The sequence below is a fragment of the Rattus norvegicus genome, chromosome 1 (assembly GCF_036323735.1).
Source record: "Rattus norvegicus strain BN/NHsdMcwi chromosome 1, GRCr8, whole genome shotgun sequence".
Lineage (NCBI taxonomy): Eukaryota > Metazoa > Chordata > Mammalia > Rodentia > Muridae > Rattus > Rattus norvegicus.
This window is the reverse complement of record NC_086019.1, coordinates 100,224,264-100,244,799: the sequence shown is the minus strand read 5'-3', so window position 1 is coordinate 100,244,799 and position 20,536 is coordinate 100,224,264. Positions and strand designations below refer to the sequence as shown.

At 45.4% G+C, this 20,536-nt stretch overlaps 1 protein-coding gene and 1 long non-coding RNA gene across 8 annotated transcripts in view; one reads left to right on the top strand and one right to left on the bottom strand.

Annotated features, from left to right (window-relative positions):
• Positions 1 to 12,152, top strand: part of LOC102548014 (uncharacterized) — a 32,681-nt gene extending 20,529 nt beyond the window's left edge. For 2 of the 3 annotated variants that reach the window (XR_010062994.1, XR_001835735.3), the window contains one exon: positions 1,723 to 12,152. This is a non-coding gene — a long non-coding RNA (uncharacterized LOC102548014). The remainder of the gene's footprint in view (positions 1 to 1,722) is intronic. The other variant, XR_010062995.1, reaches the window with a different exon arrangement.
• The window catches only part of Zfp470 (zinc finger protein 470), a 47,967-nt gene that overhangs the window by 3,768 nt on the left and 23,663 nt on the right, over positions 1 to 20,536 (bottom strand). For 4 of the 5 annotated variants that reach the window (XM_039100878.2, XM_039100877.2, XM_063280937.1 and 1 more), the window contains exons 2-3: positions 15,856 to 15,982; positions 5,709 to 5,801 (exon numbers count right to left, since the gene is read on the bottom strand). In XM_039100878.2, coding sequence (XP_038956806.1) covers positions 5,709 to 5,801; positions 15,856 to 15,982 — 220 coding nt within the window. Of the gene's footprint in view, positions 1 to 5,708; positions 5,802 to 15,855; positions 15,983 to 17,320; positions 20,368 to 20,536 lie in introns of those variants that run through there. The other variant, XM_063280938.1, reaches the window with a different exon arrangement.

The following is a 20,536-nucleotide window of genomic DNA, read 5'->3' as shown; positions in this document are numbered from 1 at the left end:
GATTTTGGTTTAGAATATATAAAAAAGTTCAACTATTTGAGTTTACCTGAGATCTCTTTAGTATGAAATTTTATTTGTAAATAATATTTATTGCCTTTACTTAAAACAATGTCCATGCTCAAATATATTGAAAACACCATTTTCAACTTTGAGGTTTTGGCAAATTAATCTGAGCATGATGTCAGAATAATTTTCTATTATCATTAAAATTATCATGTTCTTCTCCAGTTGGCAACTGAATAGCCACATAATAGTGTCCATGTGTGAGGTTACCACAGGCTGATGTTCAGTGTCTTCGTAAGTCACTATTCACCCTTTTTTCTTTTTGAGAACAGGTCTCTCATTAGACCTGAAGTTTCCTAACTTCAAGGGAATGATAGCCAGCGAAGCCCAGTGACCCTAATCTTTCTGTTTTCATAGCACTGGTTAAAGACACATGTTGTAGACACCAGCTTTCTATATGGGGGATAAGGATCCAAACTCATGTCCTCATGAACTTGACTCCATCAGACATTTCATTGACTACCCAATCTTCCCAGGCCCGAGTTACTTTCTTTTATTTTTCAAATTACATTTGTGTTTGTGTGTATACACATACACAGCAGGGCACACATATGAAGAACAAGTTTTGGAGTTTTTTTTTCATTATCCACCACATGGGACATGGGTTTCAAACTCAGATGGTCAAGCTTAGTAGGAAGTCCTTTTACACACTGATTCATCTTGTTGACTTAGGTTAAGCTCTTAAAGAAAGATTACTAAGTAATTTCCAATCTTTTTTTTAAAGATGTGTTTATTTATAATGCACTGTAGCTGCCTTCAGACCCACCAGAAGAGGGTATCAGATCTCATTAAGATGGTTGTGAGCCACCATGTGGGTGCTGGGATTTGAACTCAGGACCTCTGGAAGAGCAGTCAGTGCTCTTAACCTCTGAGCCATCTCTCCAGCCCAGTAATTTCCAATCTTTATGTTCAGATCTGAATTTTGTTAAGAACACATGTTAAATGTTTTTCTTCAATAATTTCCTCATTTGAAGTCTGGCTGTTGGTGAATTCAACTTGCCATAAATCTCCCTTGTGATTTTCCCTGGTGGGTCTCAATTGGGGCAGTCACTTTCTTTCTGAATACCCGAAATGATATTAAAAATATCCCTCTCTGTGAATAACTCTGTATTTTTTCACGTTATTCAAACATAAAAGAGTATATTCCTATCCTCATGGAAAATATAAAATTAAATTGGACTATGATAATAGTATACATTTTAGTTCTTCTTGAAGAATAATAAACTGGTTTACTTCACCTTGCATGTGTGTCACTATGTGTAGCATAATCTGATTCTTTTCAGTTAAATAATACACCTGAAATTTGCATCATGAGCACTGAGAAGGACTTTGTATCTTGGTTATTATGCGCATGGGTCTTGAAGGGCGGCCACGGCACCCGTGGTGTCGTCATACATTTACCCAGTATGGGATACTTGCATCATACTGTTCTATTTCTAATATGTGAAAAAAAAACCCTCCACAGGAGCTGTATAATTCTATATCATCAGCATCTGGGTATATGGGTTCTTCTTTAATATATTCACAATAGTAACCCTATATTGAGTGAATACTAGCAAATATTTTTTATCTATATGATGCATTCTGAATATTGCTGGTTAGAATGTTTAAGTTTAAAACACAGGCCTTCATTTTCTGTTGTGGTTGTTTTTGTTTCAGGCACGTCTCAGCCAACACATTCTGGTCTTGAGCTGCCTTGCTTCCCACCGTGATACTAATGGACTGGACCTCTGAACCTGTAAGCCAGCTCCAATTAAATGTTGTCCTTGTTAAGTGTTGCCTTGGTCATGGTGTCTCTTCACAGCAATGGAGAACCTAAAACATAAGTTAGCACCATGGACTGGAGTATGGCTGTTATAGGTAACCATGCTTTTGCTTGAAAGAATGTGGATTTTGTGACTTTGGAAAGCAGTGGGATGCTTTAAGAGAGCCTTAATGGGCTATCCTAGTAGGAATGTAGAAGACTTTCCTGCTGCGGAAATTTGAACTCTGAGACCCTGGCTCTAGAGGTTTCAGAGAAGAGGGATTTTAACAGGTTGCTTGAAGATGGCTGTGATATTTCAGTGAAGAACGTGGCTGCTTTTTGACCTTATCTAAAGAGTCTATCTCAGGCTAAGATAAAGAGATTTCAATTAATTGCATTCATAGAGGAAGTCTCAGAAAAGCCCAGCATAGACTTTGTCCTCTGGTTTACTCTCATGAAAAGGTGTTTTGATCAAGTATAGCAAGGTTAGAAAGAAAAAAGTACAAAATGTATGGTTCAAATAATAAAGGGACACCAAGAAGTACAATGGAGCTAAATCCTGAGTCTAAGGAAATAAACAGACTAAGGGGGGTGGTGACATTGGGTAAGATCCCACAGAACTAAGCTTATTGTCTATGTGTTTACCAGTGAACAAGGAATAATCATTTGCTTATTGTTTTCATTTGGAGTTTTAACCTGGAATGACCTACAATCCAGAAATGGACCACACAGGCTTTTGATCCATATTTTGAGAAATAATGGCCATGAAAAACTTAGATCCAGGCATGGTAGTACAAGCCTTTAATCCCAGAATCCAGGAGACAGCCATGCAGACCTCACTTAGGTCTAGGACAGTCAAGCAGAACTCAGCAGCTTCAGCCATGTGGATCTGCTTCAGAATCGAGACCAAAAGGGACTACTGGGACAACTGATGCTAGTTAGCTGCAGCTAAAAAGTTAGAGGTAGTTAAGAAGAGACCTCTTAACTAGATCACTGAGGTGAAATCTTCTGCAGGTGTGTTCTTAGAGCACCAGGAAGCTGTTCCAGAGATAACCAAGGTTGTAGCTCGTGCTGCAGCTGAACTTGGTAATTCATGTGTAACTGAAGGGCCTAGTCAGTTAAGTCTATCTTATGTTCAAACTCTATCTTATGTCTAGCTTGTCCTCAGTTTGAACTTGGCAAAAGGGAAAAACCAGTTTGTTCCAGGAACCAGAACATACCCAAGTAACCCCTATTGCACCCTTGATACTCACTCCACTCTTTTTTTTTTCATCTTTATTAAATTGGGTATTTCTTACTTACATTTCAAATGTTATTCCCTTTCCTGGTTTTCATGCCAACATCTCCATAACCCCCCTCCCCTTCTATATGGGTGTTCTCCTCCCAATCTTACCCCCATTACTGCCCTCTCCCCAGCAATCAGGTTCACTGGGGGGGGGGGGGTGTTCAGTCTTAGCAGGACCCAGGGCTTCCCCTTCCACTGGTGCTCTTACTAGGATATTCATTGCTACCTATGAGGTCAGAGTCCAGGGTCAGTCCATGTATAGTCTTTAGGTAGTGGCTTAGTCCCTGGAAGCTCTGGTTGCTTGGCATTGTTGTACATATGGGGTCTCGAGCCCCTTCAAGCTCTTCCAGTTCTTTCTCTGATTCCTTCAACGGGGGTCCTATTCTCAGTTCAGTGGTTTGCTGCTGGCATTCGCCTCTGTGTTTGCTGTATTCTGGCTGTGTCTCTCGGGAGAGATCTACATCCGGCTCCTGTCGGCCTGCACTTCTTTGCTTCATCCATCTTGTCTAGTTTAAGGGGAAATGCTGATTGTCATGTTCGGGGCAAATGACTCAAGTTATAGCAAAGCTCATGTTGTTAGCTAAAATGTTATGCAAGCTACGCTTTCTAAAATGTCAACCAGTCACGTGATTGCCCAATTGGAAAGCCCTTAGCCGGCTTACCCTGTATAAGAAGGAAGGCTGACACACCAGCTCAGTACCTTCCATACCCATCCACTGAGCTGGAGAGGTTGAAAGTCCAAGCTCCAGCTTGAATAAAGACTCTTTGCTGTTCATGTGAGTTGAATCTCTGATGGTATTTGCTAGTCTGTGGGGGACCCCGAGTAAGAAGCAACCAGGTGGTACTGGTTTTGAAGGCATAAAGGGGTCATGGATAGCAGCTGAGGTCTGGCACCGTGTGAGGCCAGGGAAGATCACTGGTGAAGGTGCAGCCTCAGTGGTAGATAATGTCCCAGGACTGAAGGGGTCATGCAAAGCAGTTGAGGCTCAGCACCGTGAAGGGAACCTACGAGTGGCTCTTGGTGATGCCTAGTTGCAGCACAAGACCCAAGCATGTTAGAAGTGCCAGTACCGTGGAATGATCACCAAGAACGGCATCATTAGTGGAGTAGGTTCGACCAGAGCCAAGAGTGCTACAGAGGGCAGAGCTGGGGAAGTGATCCAAACCCTTTGGGGGAGCCTAGAAAATAATGTGTGGACCCCAGACATTGGAAGAGGATGAAGTGGAAGGTACCTTGGAGACCTTAAGATATTAAAGGTGCCAGAGCCACTGGATGCCTGCCAAGGAAAGTTGCTTATAGGGACTGGAACCAGCCCAGGAGAAACAAGTTTGCTGCGTTCAAACATCCCTGGGGAGGGATGGAGATCTGAAGACGGCTTTGACATCAGACCTGGAGATGCAGTTTGGACTTTGCCCAGCTGGCTTCCTGTTTTTCTTTGGGGGTTATAGTTAAAGTGATTGGGTGAATCTCAGGAGAGACTTTGAACTTTGAACTTTTAACATTGTTGACGCTGCTATAGACTATGGGACTTTTGAAGTTGAACTAAATGTACTTTATATTGTGTTATGGCTATGTATGGCCCCCACAGACTCATGGGGTTGAACAAGCCTGTGGGAGGCAGGGAGTGGAATGCAGTGGTTTAAATATGCTTGGCCCAGGGAATGGAACTATTAGGAGGTGTGGCCTTGTTGGAGAAAGTGTGTCACTATGGGGGTGGGCAATGAGACCCTCTTCCTAAACATGTGGGAGGCATGGGAACTTTGTGATATTACAAGGCCACATTGTCATACGATGTGCCATACCACAAACTTTAGCCTTAGCCATTGCAATAACTAGCCTCAGCCTAGTCCTATCTCTAAACAAAACAATAACCGTATTAACAAACCCTCACACGATCTCAGACCTAATGGTAACCCTTTACTATCTGTACTGGTTTGAATATGCTTGGCCCAGGGAATGACACTAATAGGATGTGTAGCCTTGTTGGAGAAAGTGTGTTACTGTGGGGGAGGGCAATGAGACCCTCCTCCTAACCACATGGGAGCCAATCATCTCCTGGTGGCCTTCAGATGAAGATGCAGAACTCTCAGCTCCTCCTGACCCATGCCTGCCTGGATGCTGCCATGTTCCTGCCTTGATGATAAGGGACTGAACCTCTGAACCTGTAAGCCAGACCTGATTAAATGTTGTCCTTATAAGAGTTGCCTTCATCATAGTGTCTCTCTACAGCAATGCAAACCCTAAGACAGTGTCTCTTTGTAGTAATGGGAACCTTAAGTAGGACAGTGGCAGTTACTGGTGTGTGAGTAGGGTCTAATCTCAGTCCTCTGTTCACACCGTACCACATAGTGCCATGTATTGGCTGACAGCTGGCCTCATTATTGTCACCTGTTATGAACAGGGCAGCATTCAATTAAAAACTTGGATGCTTTCATAAAAAAAAATACATCAGAAAGAACCAAAAACTAGTAGATAGATTAATATGGGTAATCCTTTCCAGAAACTACAAAAATGAAGTGTCTGGTCAGGTAAGTTGGTAAGAAGCCTTCAACATGACCACCCTGGTAACTGTCCTCTTCTTGCTGCCCTCCTTTGCTCAGGATTCACTCACTGACCTGGAAGGCTGCGGACAGAGGAGTCTACCACAGGCCGTGGCCCAAATCCATGCTCCAACTTGAAGATTACCTCAGGTTTGGTCATGCACCGTCCTGTAAGTGGTGAAGAATAAACAAGTTTTACAAAGGTGTTAGGTGCAGTCCACTAACACTAATGAAAGACGACATCTAATTCAGAACCTTTACTTAGATCAGTGAATCAGAAACTTTCCTTAGAGGGTTTACACTTACATTCCTCACTGGCTGCAGTATCATCTTCAAATAGCATAATGATTTCCAGACAATTTAAGAAAACAGAAGTGAATAGAAGAGAAAACACAATAAAAGAAAGACTATTTAAAACAAATTCTACAGGAAAGGGTAATCATAAAACAATCAACCAAGGACCCAACCAGATGCCTCAGTGGTTAAGAACACTTGTTACTCATACAGATAACCTGGGTTCAATTCCCAGCAACCCTATCAGGTTGCATACACCATCTGGAAGTTTAGTTCCGGCAAATCTGACACTTTTTGGTCTCTCCACATTGCAAACACGCTATAGATAAAAATAAATTAAAAAAAAATTTTTTTTTGGTTCTTTTTTTCGGAGCTGGGGACCGAACCCAGGGCCTTGCACTTCCTAGGTAAGCGCTCTACCACTGAGCTAAATCCCCAGCCCCTAAAAATTTTTTAAATAAGCTAAATTACTAGGAATGGCGGAGCGTGTATTTAATCCCAGTACTTGGAAGGAAGAGGCAGACATATCAGCTTGAGTTAAAGGTCAGTCTGATCTATTTAACAACTTCCAGGCCAGCAGAGCCATATAGTAAGACTCGTTTTTCAAAAATAAGTTAAATAACCCAGGCAGAGTTTAAAAATCAATAGAACATAAGGATCATTCAATATATACACATGATCACTGAAAAGAACATGTCTTCCCTGTGTTTTCTAGAAGACAAGAAACAAAACAAAACTGGAGAGATGAGTTATTCACCAGCAAATGACTGTCACATTATAAGCAGACACAGTAGTCGCACACCAGCAAGTGACTGTCACATTATAATCAGACACAGTAGTCACACACCAGCAAGTGACTGTCACATTATAGTCAAACAGGCACAGTAGCAAAACTAAGAATTCCAAACACTCTAAAGCCTGGCCCTTCAGTCTGCACCTGTACCCTTTGGCAGATCAGCATACCTGTCACCAGACCCACAGCCTGCCTGTCTCCCAGGAGGTCTGCCCTACCCAGGGACGAAGGTGAGACCCCTGCCACAATACCCATGCCAACTGGGACCACCACAGAGCCCAGCAGACGTGGGATCTATCCCACTCACTGGAGCCCCATCACCTTACATTCTGGACCTCCACCTGCACCCGTGGCAGATTGGCATGTCTGTGCCCTGATGCCACAGCCTGCCTGTCTCCCAGGGATCTCCCCTAAGCAGGACACAGGACAACTGCTCTAACCAGAGACACAGGAAGCTTGCTCTAACTAGAGATAGCACTGCCTGCCTCCCAGGAGGCCTGCTCTAACCCAGGTCCCACAGCTCTACCTGACACCTAGGAGACCTGCTCCAATCCAAGATACCCGGGACAGTTGACAGCAGATATAACCAGATGGTGAAAGGCAAGCACAAGAACATAAGCAATGGAATCTGTGGTGGTTTGAATATGCTTGGCACAGGGAATAGCACCATTTGGAGGTGAGGCCTTGCTGGGGGAGGTGTGGCCTTGCTGGAGGAGGTGAGGGCTTGCTGGAGGAGGTGTGGCCTTGCTGGAGGAGGTGTGGCCTTGTTAGAGGAGATGTGGCCTGGCTGGAGGAGGTGTGTCACTGTGGGCATGGGCTTTAAGACCCTCCTAGCTGCTTAGAGGCCAGTTTCTCCTGTTTGCCTTCAGAACAAGATGTTGAACTCTCAGCTCCTCCAATGCCATGCCTTCCTGGAAGGGAGGACAAGCGGGGGGGGGGGGGGGGGTTCAGGAGGGCAACATTTGAGATATAAATAAATAAAATAATTAATTAAAAACAAATAAAGCCTAAGCTGCCCCATGGTAGCACATGCCTTTAATCCCAGCACTTGGAAGGCAGAGGCAGAATCAGACAGATCTCTGAGTTCAAGGCCGGTCTGGTTTACAGAATGAGTTTCAGAACGGCCAAGGCTACACAGAGAAACCCTGTCTAGAAAAAGGAGGAGGAAGAGGAGGAAGAGGAGGAGGGGGAGGAGGAGGAGGAGGAGGAGGAGGAGGAGGAGGAGGAAGAGGGAGGAACAATGACAATGATGAAAAGTAAGAGGTGGTGGTGAAGAAGGAGGAGGAAGGGGAGAGGGAGAAGTGGAAGAGAAGGAGGCCTATTGCCGCACATAGAAGAACACCCCTTAGCTGTGTGCTTAGCTGTCACCACACTCCCCAGCATTACAATGACTTCAAAGCTTCACATGGACACAGCAACCAAACTGCAGGTACAAAAACCCCAGTGAACACAGGCACAAAAATTCTCAACAAAATAGAAAATCGACCAGCTCATAAAACAGCTAGGAGCTACGGTCATGTGCGATTCATACTAGGACTGCAGCACTCACCATATGGAAACGGGAAACATCCATGCACTAAATAATGAACAGCCACATTTCTACATCAGTGGTGCCTGCCTTAAATCCCAGAGGAGTCAGGGCAAGTCCATCTCTGAGTTCCAAGCTAGTTAGGTTTGCATGGGGAGACCCTGTCTCAAAACCCACAACCAACACAACAGAAATAGCCATGTGCATACAATGGATGCATTAAAGGCACTGTTCCGTTCAGAGACAAATCTCAGTAAACTATAACATGGCTGTCTACACACACCAAGGCCACAGCCCACAGCCTGGGGAGTACAGCAAGCCTGAGATGATGTCCTCTAGGAACACAGCAGGATGTGGACTCTCACCAATCTCACGTTTAGTAATAAGGTCTACAGACATATATACCTGTATTGATATATGGAAAAAAGAACACTCAAAGCAGAAAGAGGAACATAAAGTTGAACTTACCTATAAACCACACTGTAAAGAGAAAACCTTAGACTCTAAATAAGGGAGAATTGATACAGCATAACAAAAGCAGAAGTCACAAGTCAAACTTAATACCTTTTATGAGAAATTGCTAAAAAGTCAGAACACAACCCTCTTTTAAAAAAAAAAAAGGCTACTCATGGCCAAGAGTGGTGGTGCATGCATTTAATTCCAGCACCCAGGAGCCAGGGGAAGCCAGATCTCTGTGAATTTGAGACCAGCCTAGTACAGTTTCAGTACTGCCGATTGCAACAATGCTAATTAAATAAGTAACCAGAAAACAAAGAAACCCAGTCAAAAAAAAAAAAAAAAAAGAATTGTCAGTACTGGTGCTGAAGAGACGTTTCAGTGGTTAACAGCATTTATTGCTCTTTCAGAGGATCCGGGCTCAATTCCCAGTGCAGTGACTCACAACCATTGTTAGCTTCAGGTTTGGAGAATACCGGACCCACTTCTGGCCTCCCGGGAAACCAGGAAGGTATGTGATATATAGATATGCATGCACACAAAACCCATACTCATTAAATACCTACTTTTTATAGACCTTTTTATAGACTTGTGGAGCGGCGCTGAGGAGCAGAGAGACCTCTGAAGGCTCTGAAGGGAGATAGGAGGTGGAGGAGGACTCTGCAGAGACCACAGTATCCCCAGAACAACCCCAAAAAGGCAGGTCTCGTGCAGAGACGCTTCCGAAGATTTGCCTCGTGAGGTTAGAAGGAAAGATGGCAGGGCAGAGGCGTGCGCAAAGTGGAGAAAGGTGAAGCTAGAGACTCCACAGCGACGAGTATGGGAGCGGGATGGGACGAGTATGGGAGCGGGATGGGAGTATGGCTCCGGCATGGGAGTATGGCTCCAGCAGACGAAGAACATGTTCTCGACCAGTAGGGCTGGTCCTCAGCCCACCAGAACGAGCGAGGGACAGCCTGCAGCGTGGAGCCACTACTGTTACAGCCGGGGCGGCCTGCCCTCCTGGGAGGAGGCGAGAGAGAGGCTATGGTGCTGCCCACAGGCTGCAAGAGCAAAAGTAGACCATACCTGTTGAGCCTTGAGGGCAGAACGACGTGCTCGCACAGACCTTGCGTGAAGATGCCCTGCCCAGCCGCAAGATCTCCCTGGCCTAACTCTGGGCACACAACAGTAGACTATCCAAGATGAGCGTGAGCAATCGCCCAGTATTTATGGTGCTTTGTTACTGTGAGTATTTGCATGTAAAAGTGTTGTGGGAAAAGAAAATACTGTGGCACACTGCATTTTGCAGTGCTGATTACATATATAAAAAAAAGTGTGTGATGCATGCTCCACTATGTTCATCGCAGCCTTATTTATAATAGCCAGAAGCTGGAAAGAACCCAGATGCCCTTCAACAGAGGAATGGATACAGAAAATGTGGTACATCTACACAATGGAATATTACTCAGCTATCAAAAACAATGACTTTATGAAATTCGTAGGCAAATGGTTGGAACTGGAAAATATCATCCTGAGTGAGCTAACCCAATCACAGAAAAACACACATGGTATGCACTCATTGATAAGTGACTATTAGCCCAAATGCTCGAATTACCCTAAATGCACAGAACACATGAAACTCAAGAAGGATGACCAAAATGCGAATGCTTCACTCCTTCTTTAAAAGGGGAACAAGAATACCCGTGGCAGGGAATAGAGAGGCAAAGATTAAAACAGACACAGAAGGAACACCCATTCAGAGCCTGCCCCACATGTGGCCCATGCATATACAGCCACCCAATTAGACAAGATGGATGAAGCAAAGAAGTGCAGGCCGACAGGAGCCGGATGTAGATCGCTCCTGAGAGACACAGCCAGAATACAGCAAACACAGAGGCGAATGCCAGCAGCTAACCACTGAACTGAGAATAGGACCCCCGTTGAAGGAATCAGAGAAAGAACTGGAAGAGCTTGAAGGGGCTCGAGACCCCATATGTACAACAATGCCAAGCAACCAGAGCTTCCAGAGACTAAGCCACTACCTAAAGTCTATACATGGACTGACCCTGGACTCTGACCTCATAGGTAGCAATGAATAGCCTAGTAAGAGCACCAGTGGAAGGGGAAGCCCTGGGTCCTGCTAAGACTGAACCCCCAGTGAACGTGATTGTTGTGGGGAGGGCGACAATGGGGGGAGGGTTGGGAGGGGAAGGCAGTAGAGAAGGGGAGGGGGATGTTTGCCTGGAAACCGGGAAGGGGAATAACAATTGAAATGTAAATAAGAAATACCCAATTTAATAAAATGGAGGGAAAAAAGTATGTGATGAAGAGGTGAGAAAGATGGTGGAGTAGGCAGAGTGCCCTGGCGGGGGAAGGCAGAAATGGACTCAGTGGTGGTAATGTGTGTGGGAGCACGGCTGTGGTGGAGGGGGAGCATGTCATTACTAAGTCAAGCTGACAGGGTCGTGTGGCACATCTGGGGTTCATCAGGCCCTGCCCCCTAGCATGCTGCCCAGCTACTCAATAGCTCTGACTTAGAGCAACAACAGGATGTCCTCTGTGATCAGGGGTGCCTCCGCAGGCGAAGTTGGTGGCCAAACTGTCAGTGCTATATCCTGGAGATGTGCTGGTGCCTGTGGTCTACGCTGCTGCCTGACACCATGTTGATGTTTGTGGTCCATGTTCCCACTGGTGCAAGGTCCAGCCTGCAGCCAGAGGACTTTCAGATGTCTGTGGTTCATGCTGCTGCCAAGGGCCATTTTGGTGTCCGTGATCCATGCTCCTGCAGGGAGTCATGATGATGTCCATTGTCAGTTCCCCCACTGGAGACGGTATCCATGATCCACGTTACCTCCTGAAGTCATATGATATCTGCAGTCTGTACTGCAGTCTGTACTGTGGCTCAGGGCCAGGTTGATGTCTGTGGTCTGTGCTATCCCCAGAAACCATGTAGAAGTACATGGTCCGGGCTGCCACTGGCTATTAAGGGCGAGGATGTTTCCTTTTACAGTAGTATCAAGGAAAGCTGCAGAGGGACAGTCATTAAGGCTTCTGTGGCAATCCTCCCCAACAATCCTACAGCAAACTCCCATGTTAAAAAAAAAAAAAAGACTTGGCAGGAAGCTACTGACAAAAGCCTTTCACGTTTTTAATACGGAGTCTGAAGTATAGTTCTTCACAGTTGGCCTCTGCTGGGGTTGGGGTGGGGAAAGTCAGCAGCTATCTTTAAGGGGCTGACCACGGGGAGTTTGACCCTGCTCCATTGAGAATATAGGCAGCATGGTTTAGATGTGGTGCATTTTTTTCTCTTCTTTTTTTTCTTTTTTATAGGGCGGGCACAAGAGTGTGTGGGGACAGACCTAGGAAGACTGAGGGGCAAGTATGATCAGCGGGGTGCACTATGCAAAATTTCCAAATAATAACAATATTATGTTGGAATAAATTTAATAAAGGTTCAATACTTTTATTTTTTGCTTATTTGTTTTTCTTTTAGGCAGTACTGAAAATTACATGTAGACTCTATCATACTACATAAGTCCCGTAGCAATTAGCCATAATAACAAATCAACTTTTCTTTTATATTTGGTTCATTTTCTGTGTGTGAGGATTTTCCCTGCATGTATGTATATTTACACCAAATGCATGCCTGGTGCCTACAGAGGTCAGAAGGAGTCATCAGAGGCAATGGAACTGGAGTTACTGTAAACCGCCACGTGTGTGCTGGAAATCAAATTGAAGCCTTAGTGAGAACAACAACGATTTAGGCTCGACAAGTCACTTTTAAAATGTTTGCTACGTGTATGTATTTGTGTGTGTGTGTATGTGTGTGTGTGTGTGTGTGTGTGTGTCTGAGCATGAACATGCCATGTCATACATGTGGAAGATGGAGAACTACTAGCAGGTACTTCGCTCATTCCACACGGTGGTCCTGGGGATTGAACCTGGGTGGTCAGGCTTGGCAGCAAGCACCTGTACATACTGAGCTAGCTCACCGGCCCCACAACTCTGTTTTATACAAACAAAGGGGTCAAGATGTGTATATTCATTGACTAGTCCCAAACAGTCAGCCCTGAAGGCACACATATAAATAACACTACATGATCCAACAGGAGGCAGAGGTAGGTGGATCTGAAGTCTACCCAGTCTGCTCTCTAGAGTCCCAGGATTCCCAGGGCTACACAGAGAATCCTTGTCTCAACAAACAAACTTAAATGGGAGGGGCTGAGTAGATGGCTTAGTGGTAGACAGCACTAACTGCTCCTGCAGAGAACTGGAGTTCAGTTTGCCCAACCCATAGGACAGCTCACAACCATGTGTAACTCCAGTTCCAGATCTGATGCCCTTTTCTGACCACCACCACCCCCACTCCCCCAACCTCCTCGCAGGAGCACACACATAAAATAAATATTCAAAAATATATTGGCTATATGGTATATAGTGGGCAGGCTAAGATAAACTAGACACAGGATTATATTTCCATATAATAGTGATTGCTGATTGCGCCCAATAGTAAAACCTTGTTTCAGGACCCCGCTTCCCCGGGTGGTGGTGGGACAATCATAAATCATATTCCATTAGGGCTTATAGAAAAATACTTTAAATAGAAACACTTCAAATAGGGACTTTCCATTTCAATATAATCCTAATTTTAATACTAACATATTCTTCAGAAATAGAAAAACAGCCCAAGATTACAACTAACACATTCAAGGAACGATATTGCCAGTGTCAGAGCGACCCCAAGGAACAACCCTGAAGTCCCTGTAATAGCAACACAATCATAGACAGAAACAAAAACACCAAGGCACTGGCATAAAGACACATGCGCATACACAATATAACAATTAGAACCAAAGTATAAAAGCCTGCATGTTCAGTGCTATCCTCTGGATCTAAAAATGTCCTCCAAAGGCGAGATGCTCGATTCTTCAGTACCAGCCTGTGGTGACGTTAGTAGATAATAGATAGAACCCAGGAGAGAAAACGGGATCCTGTCTGGGATCTCAGCACCCTTTCTTTCTTCCCTGACTGCAGTGAGGCAAACAGCTTTGTAACAGTTTGTATTACCTAGTAAGATGTTTCTCTCACCACAGGATCCATAGCCAAGTATGTTTTGAATGAGATGTCCTCCATAGTCTTAGGCATTTGAACACTTTGCTCCTGGTGGGTGGCACTATGCAGGGAAAACGTAGAATATGAGTCTTTACTAGAAGTATGTCGCTGGGGAGGGGCTTTGGGAATTCAAAGAATTTTCAATCCCATTCTTCTTTCCGCTTCCTGTTCATGGTTAGAGATACGAGCTCTCAGCTGTTCCTTCTGCCATGCAGCCCTACCAGGATAGTAATAGATTCTTAGCCCTCTTGGACCACAAACCCCAAGCAAACCCTTCTATATGTTCCCTTGGTCATGGTGTTTTTATCACAGCAGTAGGGAGGTAGATAAAACACCAAGTATTTAATTGCTGATCGAAACTTTTCAAAGCCACAAGCTAATATAAAGCTTTCCTCCTGCTAAGTTTACTTGCAGTCATGTTGAGAAACATGAATATTTACCAGCTGAGGAAGGGTAATAGACCTTCTTTCTGCCTGACCAGAAATCGGTTAAAACTGGATCAAAATTGAAGCACCAGACAACCTATAAAGTTGTTAGCCTACACAGAAAACACTTTAGAACAATCATACAATGTTTTAATAGACGTGTAAAAGAGCAAACAGAAGCAGAAGTCAAATTGATCATGATCCTCAAAACCATCTCTATAGAGAGGTAAGCAACGGATGGACGAAACCATCCTACGTGGGGAAAAGACGTGGGCAAAGGATGCATCCAGCACAGTCACCCACAGAACGAGTAATGACTGTGAGGCCCTAAAGAGAAGGAACACAGCCAGCCTTCTCTTAAATCTGGGTGAAAGGCCTGAAGAGATGTTTCTTAAACACAGACAGCCCACGAAAATATAAAATGAAAGCTCACTGCTCCCAGTCATCATGAAGACACCAATCACAACAACAGGAGGTGACAATTCTGCCATCTTGGCATGGTCACTTAAGATTCGCAATGACAAACGTTGAAAAGTCCCAAAAGATGACGGTGCTAATACAAACCGGTACAGCGAACATGTAACACAGCATGAAACATTCTCAAAAAACTAAACAGAACCACTGCATGATGTTGCTACTGTTCTGCTGACTGAAGTCAAGAAGAGTACTATGTAGAGAAATCGGCAGCTCCCTGGGTATTACGGTGTTGTTCACGAAAGCTAAAGGAAGTGTCCATCAACAGGGGACAGCGAAGACCATGTGACACAGAGACTAGCACTACTCACTGACGTGAATGAAGTCTAACGGTGACGTGCACACACTGGAGGGGGTTATGGGAAGCTATGGTGCTGTTATTTCCTCTTAAAGTCCAGTAGCTGTGGGGACCTGACTCCTATCCACAGTCATGGCAACACTGGACCATAGAGTGGATGCCTAGCTCTGGGATGATGATATATCGTAGGTCTCTGGAAATTTCCACACAGGGCTGTCACAAACACGACCAACAATCCATTCAGGACCGGCTTTTAGAGACAACTATGCAACATAAGTAGGTATAACCTGAATAGGGTGGTGACCCTTGGTGCTATGAGTGTCTGAATGCCCTTGTTCTCCGAGGATCCCAGTAAATTCACTAATCGTCCAAGCTGGAATTGATGGAATCTTTCTTTTGGCTTATCTATACTCACTTCAACGTTGTGAACAGAAGTTTCTTTATGTCTGCCCAGGAAAATGAAAAAAAAATATAATCTAAATGTCATAATCTATATGTCAAAAAACATCCTACTCCCGACACCAAAAAAACAAAACAAACAAACAAACAAAAAAAAAAACAGGGGAAAATATACAGGGTAGAGGAAAAAGGTAAAACACTGGGAGTATTTACAGAGATGCATATGGAAATAATGGTTAACCCCTGTCCCAAGATGGCCAGTGTGGCCTTAGCTGTTCAGAAGCTTGCTCTCTAGAATAGGCAATTTTAGTTTTTTCTTGAAAATAAATAAATAAATAAATAAATAAATAAATAAATAAATAAATAAATAAATAAATAAATGTATGTACGTATGTCAGTGATAATTCCTAAAATTACCATCTAAAAATGCAATTGGTACTGAGGGTTACGGCCAGCCTTACCCAAGAACAGGAGGCTGCTGTAGTTCTCCAGCATCACGTCCCTGTAGAGTCTCCTCTGTGCCACATCCAGATGCTGCCATTCATCCCAGGAGAAGTCCACAGCAACGTCTTCAAATGACACGGAACCCTGCAATGACGCATTTCTTTTAAACCACAGGTACTCGGCGTTAGGAACCTAAATTCTCTCGATGTGGCTTTGAAGAGTTAAATTTCAAAAAGTTAGTCTCAAACAAAGTCCAGACATGCCTGAGAGATTTTGAGATAGGGCTCACCGGCCCGACTATCAGCTCCCAAGGACACTGGCCATCTGGAGCCACCCCCTCCCCTTCCTTCACTCCCTGAGGATGGGTCATCCCCCTGCTGCAGTGAGATGAGTTGCCCTGCCCACATTGCTGAGATGCTAGATTACACTTATGCTTTGTTGATGTAACTCGTGCCAAAAGTAACTGTGCACCCTTTGTATTAGCCAATTATGTGTATCCACACGAAACCCCTGGTTTTCCCTATATAAGCTCCTGCCTAGAGAGGCTCGGGGCTTGACTCAATCTCCTGTGTGGGATACGTGTCAGCCCGAGATCTCGTAAATAAAACTGCCTCTTGCTGATTACATCAAGACCGCTACTCGTGTTTCCTGGGGGTACCCCAACCCGTGACTGGAGCGAGAGTCTCCCCAAGTTTGGGGGTCTTTCAGCTTCACTATCCTCTGTGTGGTTTTCCCTGAAGGCTTGACAGGATGTGGAATCACAGAAGGGAACCTCAACGACAAATTGTGACTGGGCCGAATGACAAGAATAAGTGACCGCTGACTGTTCAGCCGTACGTGGGCGTCTATTCTCATCCTCTCCAAGGTTCAGGGACCAGCACTGAGCGGCCATGGAGAGTGTAACAGTCGGCCTCTGGGGAGGAGTCCTGGGAAACACTGTCAGGAATGACCCAGCTATTGCACCCAGGAAGTCACATCTGCGGTGTCTACTTCACAAGACAAGGCCCACCGACATTCAGTTTCAGCCGCGGTGGGAAACGGAACAGGGATGCAGCTTTTCCTGTGCTCCTTGCAGCAGCCACCTGAGGAGTCGGTTTCAGAACTGCCACTCAGGTAAGAACAGCATTTTTAAAAATTATTTTGATTGTTCGTATTTGTAATTGTGGAGCACACACGCAGGTGCCCACAGAAACCAGAATTGGTTCTCCCTGAAGCTGAGGTTACGGGAGAGCCGCCTGAGGAGCGAGCGTGGTGCAGTTCCTGGGCTCGCACCACAAGTCGCTGGGCCACAAAAGCCTTCAAAGCATTGGCAGGCTTCTCCTTCCCGCCCCAGCCTGTGGCCACCCCAGTAAACTGTCCCAATGCAGCTGTCCGAAACGCACCCCCAACCCCACACACCTCCCACTCCACCCCCTAACCACCCCCCTCCCGCCCCCACACCGCAACCTCCGGCTGTCAAGGGAGCTGTCCAAGGTGGCGCACCTCCTTTTCTGCCTTGTGGGGGCTGCCCCTCAGGAGTGGTCCACAATGGAGACACCCTTCCAGCGTCAGATTACTGCCAACATGAGGGACTGTCCATGGTGGCAAAGCCTTCTTTCCTGCCTCAGTCTACAGCTTTTGGGAAACAGCACTGCAGTAGCTGGACTTCAGATTTCCAACTTCTTTTTCATCTTTGTTGACTGCAACAAACTTCTGGGCTTGTTCCATTCCCTGCTAGCAGCTTTCCTCAGCAGATACCACATGGCTCTGGCATCTCAAACATCTTGGAGTCTTCAAGGCAACGTCAACTTCACAGCTTCTTGTTCCAGTGTCTGGGATCAGCGCATGATCTTCTGGGCTCCTCCAAAGGAGTTGGGTCACATCTCCAGCCCTGTCCTCTAGGCTCTGGTTGATCCACTCCACTGATGTTGCTACTGCTCTTGGTGATCATCCCATGATACTGGCATCTCCAATATGCTGGGGTCTCCCGCTGCAACTAGGCTTCACCAATAGCCTCTCATAGGCTCTCTTCATGGTTACAAGCCTCAACTCCTTTGCATGACCCCTTCAGTCCTGGGCCATCAACTGCAACTGAGGCTGCACCTTCACCAATGGCCTTCCATGGCCTCTCACAGTGCCCGGCCTCAGCTGCTTTTCTTTTCTTTCTTTTTTTTTTTTTTTAGATTTTATTTATTTTATCTATGTGAGTAGCTGTCTTCAGATACACCAGAAGAGGGCATCAGATCTCTTTACAGATGGTTGTGAGCCACCATGTGGTTGCTGGGAATTGAACTCATGACCTCTGGAAGAGCAGTCGGGTGCTCTTAACCGCTGAGCCATCTCTCCAGCCCTCAGCTGCTTTTCATGACCCCTTCATGCCTTCAAAACCAGTATCACATGGGTGACTCTTATACATCACCAAGTCTAGCCACAGCACAAGCTGTAACCTTGGCTATCTCTGGAAAACAGCTTCTTTGTGCTCTCAGAAAATACTTTCCAGAAGATTCCACCTCAGGGATGCTGGTCTCTTCTTAATCACCACTAATTTCTTAGCTCCAGCTAACCAACATGAAGTGTCCCAGTTGTTTCCTCCTCTTGACAATAAAGCCAGAATCACGTGGCTGAAGCTGCCAAATTTCTGCTGGTTGCTGGGGCTGGAACATGGCTCCCGTGTTCTAGTACATTATCACCAGCATTCTGTTTTCCAAGTCCTTCACTGCCTAGCCTGGCTGTCCTAGAACTTGCTCTGTAGATTAGCCTTGAACTCAGAGATCTGCATGGCTCTTCCTCCTGGGATTAAAAGTGTGTACCTCCATGTCTGGATTTAAGCTTTTCTTCACCTAGAAACTTGCTCTGTCCCAGGCTGGCCCTGAACTCAAGAGATCTGCTTTTCTTTGCCTTCTGTGATTAAGGGCTTGCACTATCGTGCCTGGACCTAAATTTAGCTGGATTGGGATCTTGCCCCAAGGTCACCACTCCCTTAATTTAATACCTTTGAACACGGATTTCAGCTCCGTTTCACTTCCTGGTGCCCCTTTAATACTCAAACCATATGTTTTATATTTTTCCTTTCTCAGCTTGCTATACTTGTTTAAAATGCTCTTCATGAGACTTAACCAGAGAACACAGTCTATGGTGGGCGTTTCTGAGACTTCCTTTGTCAATGCAATTAATCTGAGTCTCTTTACCTTAGCCTCAGGCAGACTCTTCAGACAAGGGCAAAAAAGCAGCCAAGTCTTCACCAAAATACCACAAAAACAGTCTCTAGGCCAAAGTTCTTCTCCACGGAAACCTCTTCGGTCAGATTTCCACAGTTCAAATCACTCTCAGCAATAAACTCTTCCATATTCCTACTAGGATAGTTCATTAAGCCCCACTTAAAGCATCCCACCACTTTCCAAATCCAAAGTCCCCAAATCTATTCTTCCAAACAAAAGCACGTTCAGGCCTATCACAGCAATACTCCAGCCCTTGGTACCAACTTCTGTCTTAGTTAGGGTTTTACTTCTGTATGAGCATAGACAAACCATCACACGCACTGTCCCCCACACTCAGCATGAGCAGAGGCAGGGGAGACAGAAAAGCAGCTAATGTCCAAATGCCTGCCAAATGACTGTCCCTCCCCTAGGTTCCTCTTTACTTCTGCACAAAAAGGACCCACTCTGAACCCTGATGGTGCAGGTCTCTAAACCCAGATACTTCAGAAGCCAATCCAGGAGGATAACAAGTCCAAGGCTACACTGGTCTACACTGGGACCCTGTCTCTATCATGGCATAGAATTTGTCTACTATGCATAAATCCTCAGGTATTCAATTCTCAATAATACACACACACACACACACACACACACACACACACAGAGGGAGAGAGAGAGAGAGAGAGAGAGAGAGAGAGAGAGAGAGAGAGAGAAATACCTCAAAAAAAAGAGTCTAATAAAAGTTACCCAGGAATGAAGCAGGAGTCAGTACTTGAACCCATGTCCCAGAACTCCAGAGTCCCAGAAAATTCGTTCCTATTGAACAGATGGTAAGACATCCTAATACTGAACAATGAAGTGATAGCAGAGGTAAAGTGTCCGTTCACAACCCTAGGTCTGACAGTCAAAGCCAGTCACACATTCAGAGAGATCACGTCTCACAGATTCAGATCAACACCCAGACACATAAAGGCAGAGGCATACAAAGTGCTGTGATAGGGTAAACAAGCTAGCCCTGGACTCCCCCACCTCCCCACCCGGGTGCCTACAGATGAGTAGCGGAGAGGCAGAGAGGCAACCAGCCTCTGCCTTCTCGATAATGGTAGAAGACGCACACAGTCCTTGTCCTACAGACCCCAAAAGTCTTAAGGAAATTCTTCCTGAGGAACGGGTGGTAAGAAACTAAAGGCAAGTAAGTCCGCGACAGCAAAGCCACAGTACTGGCCGGCGATCGTGCACCTGGATTTAGAGAGTCAGGTTCAAAAACCATAAAGACACGGACACTGACACGGAGACAGACACACAACCACAGACGCGCACTCAGAACCCAGGGCAGAAAACACAATGCGAGTCCGGGAACGCACTGGCCTAGATGCTGGGACGACTGCATTTTCCGCAGCGCGGCTTTCTCGGCTGCCCTGACCCAGGTGCCAGAAAAGCCATCAGCCCTGGCAGGACACCAGTGCGGAGCTGGACAGGACAGTCCGGAGGGGCCAGGCAGGAAGGTGCTGTGCGCCAAAAC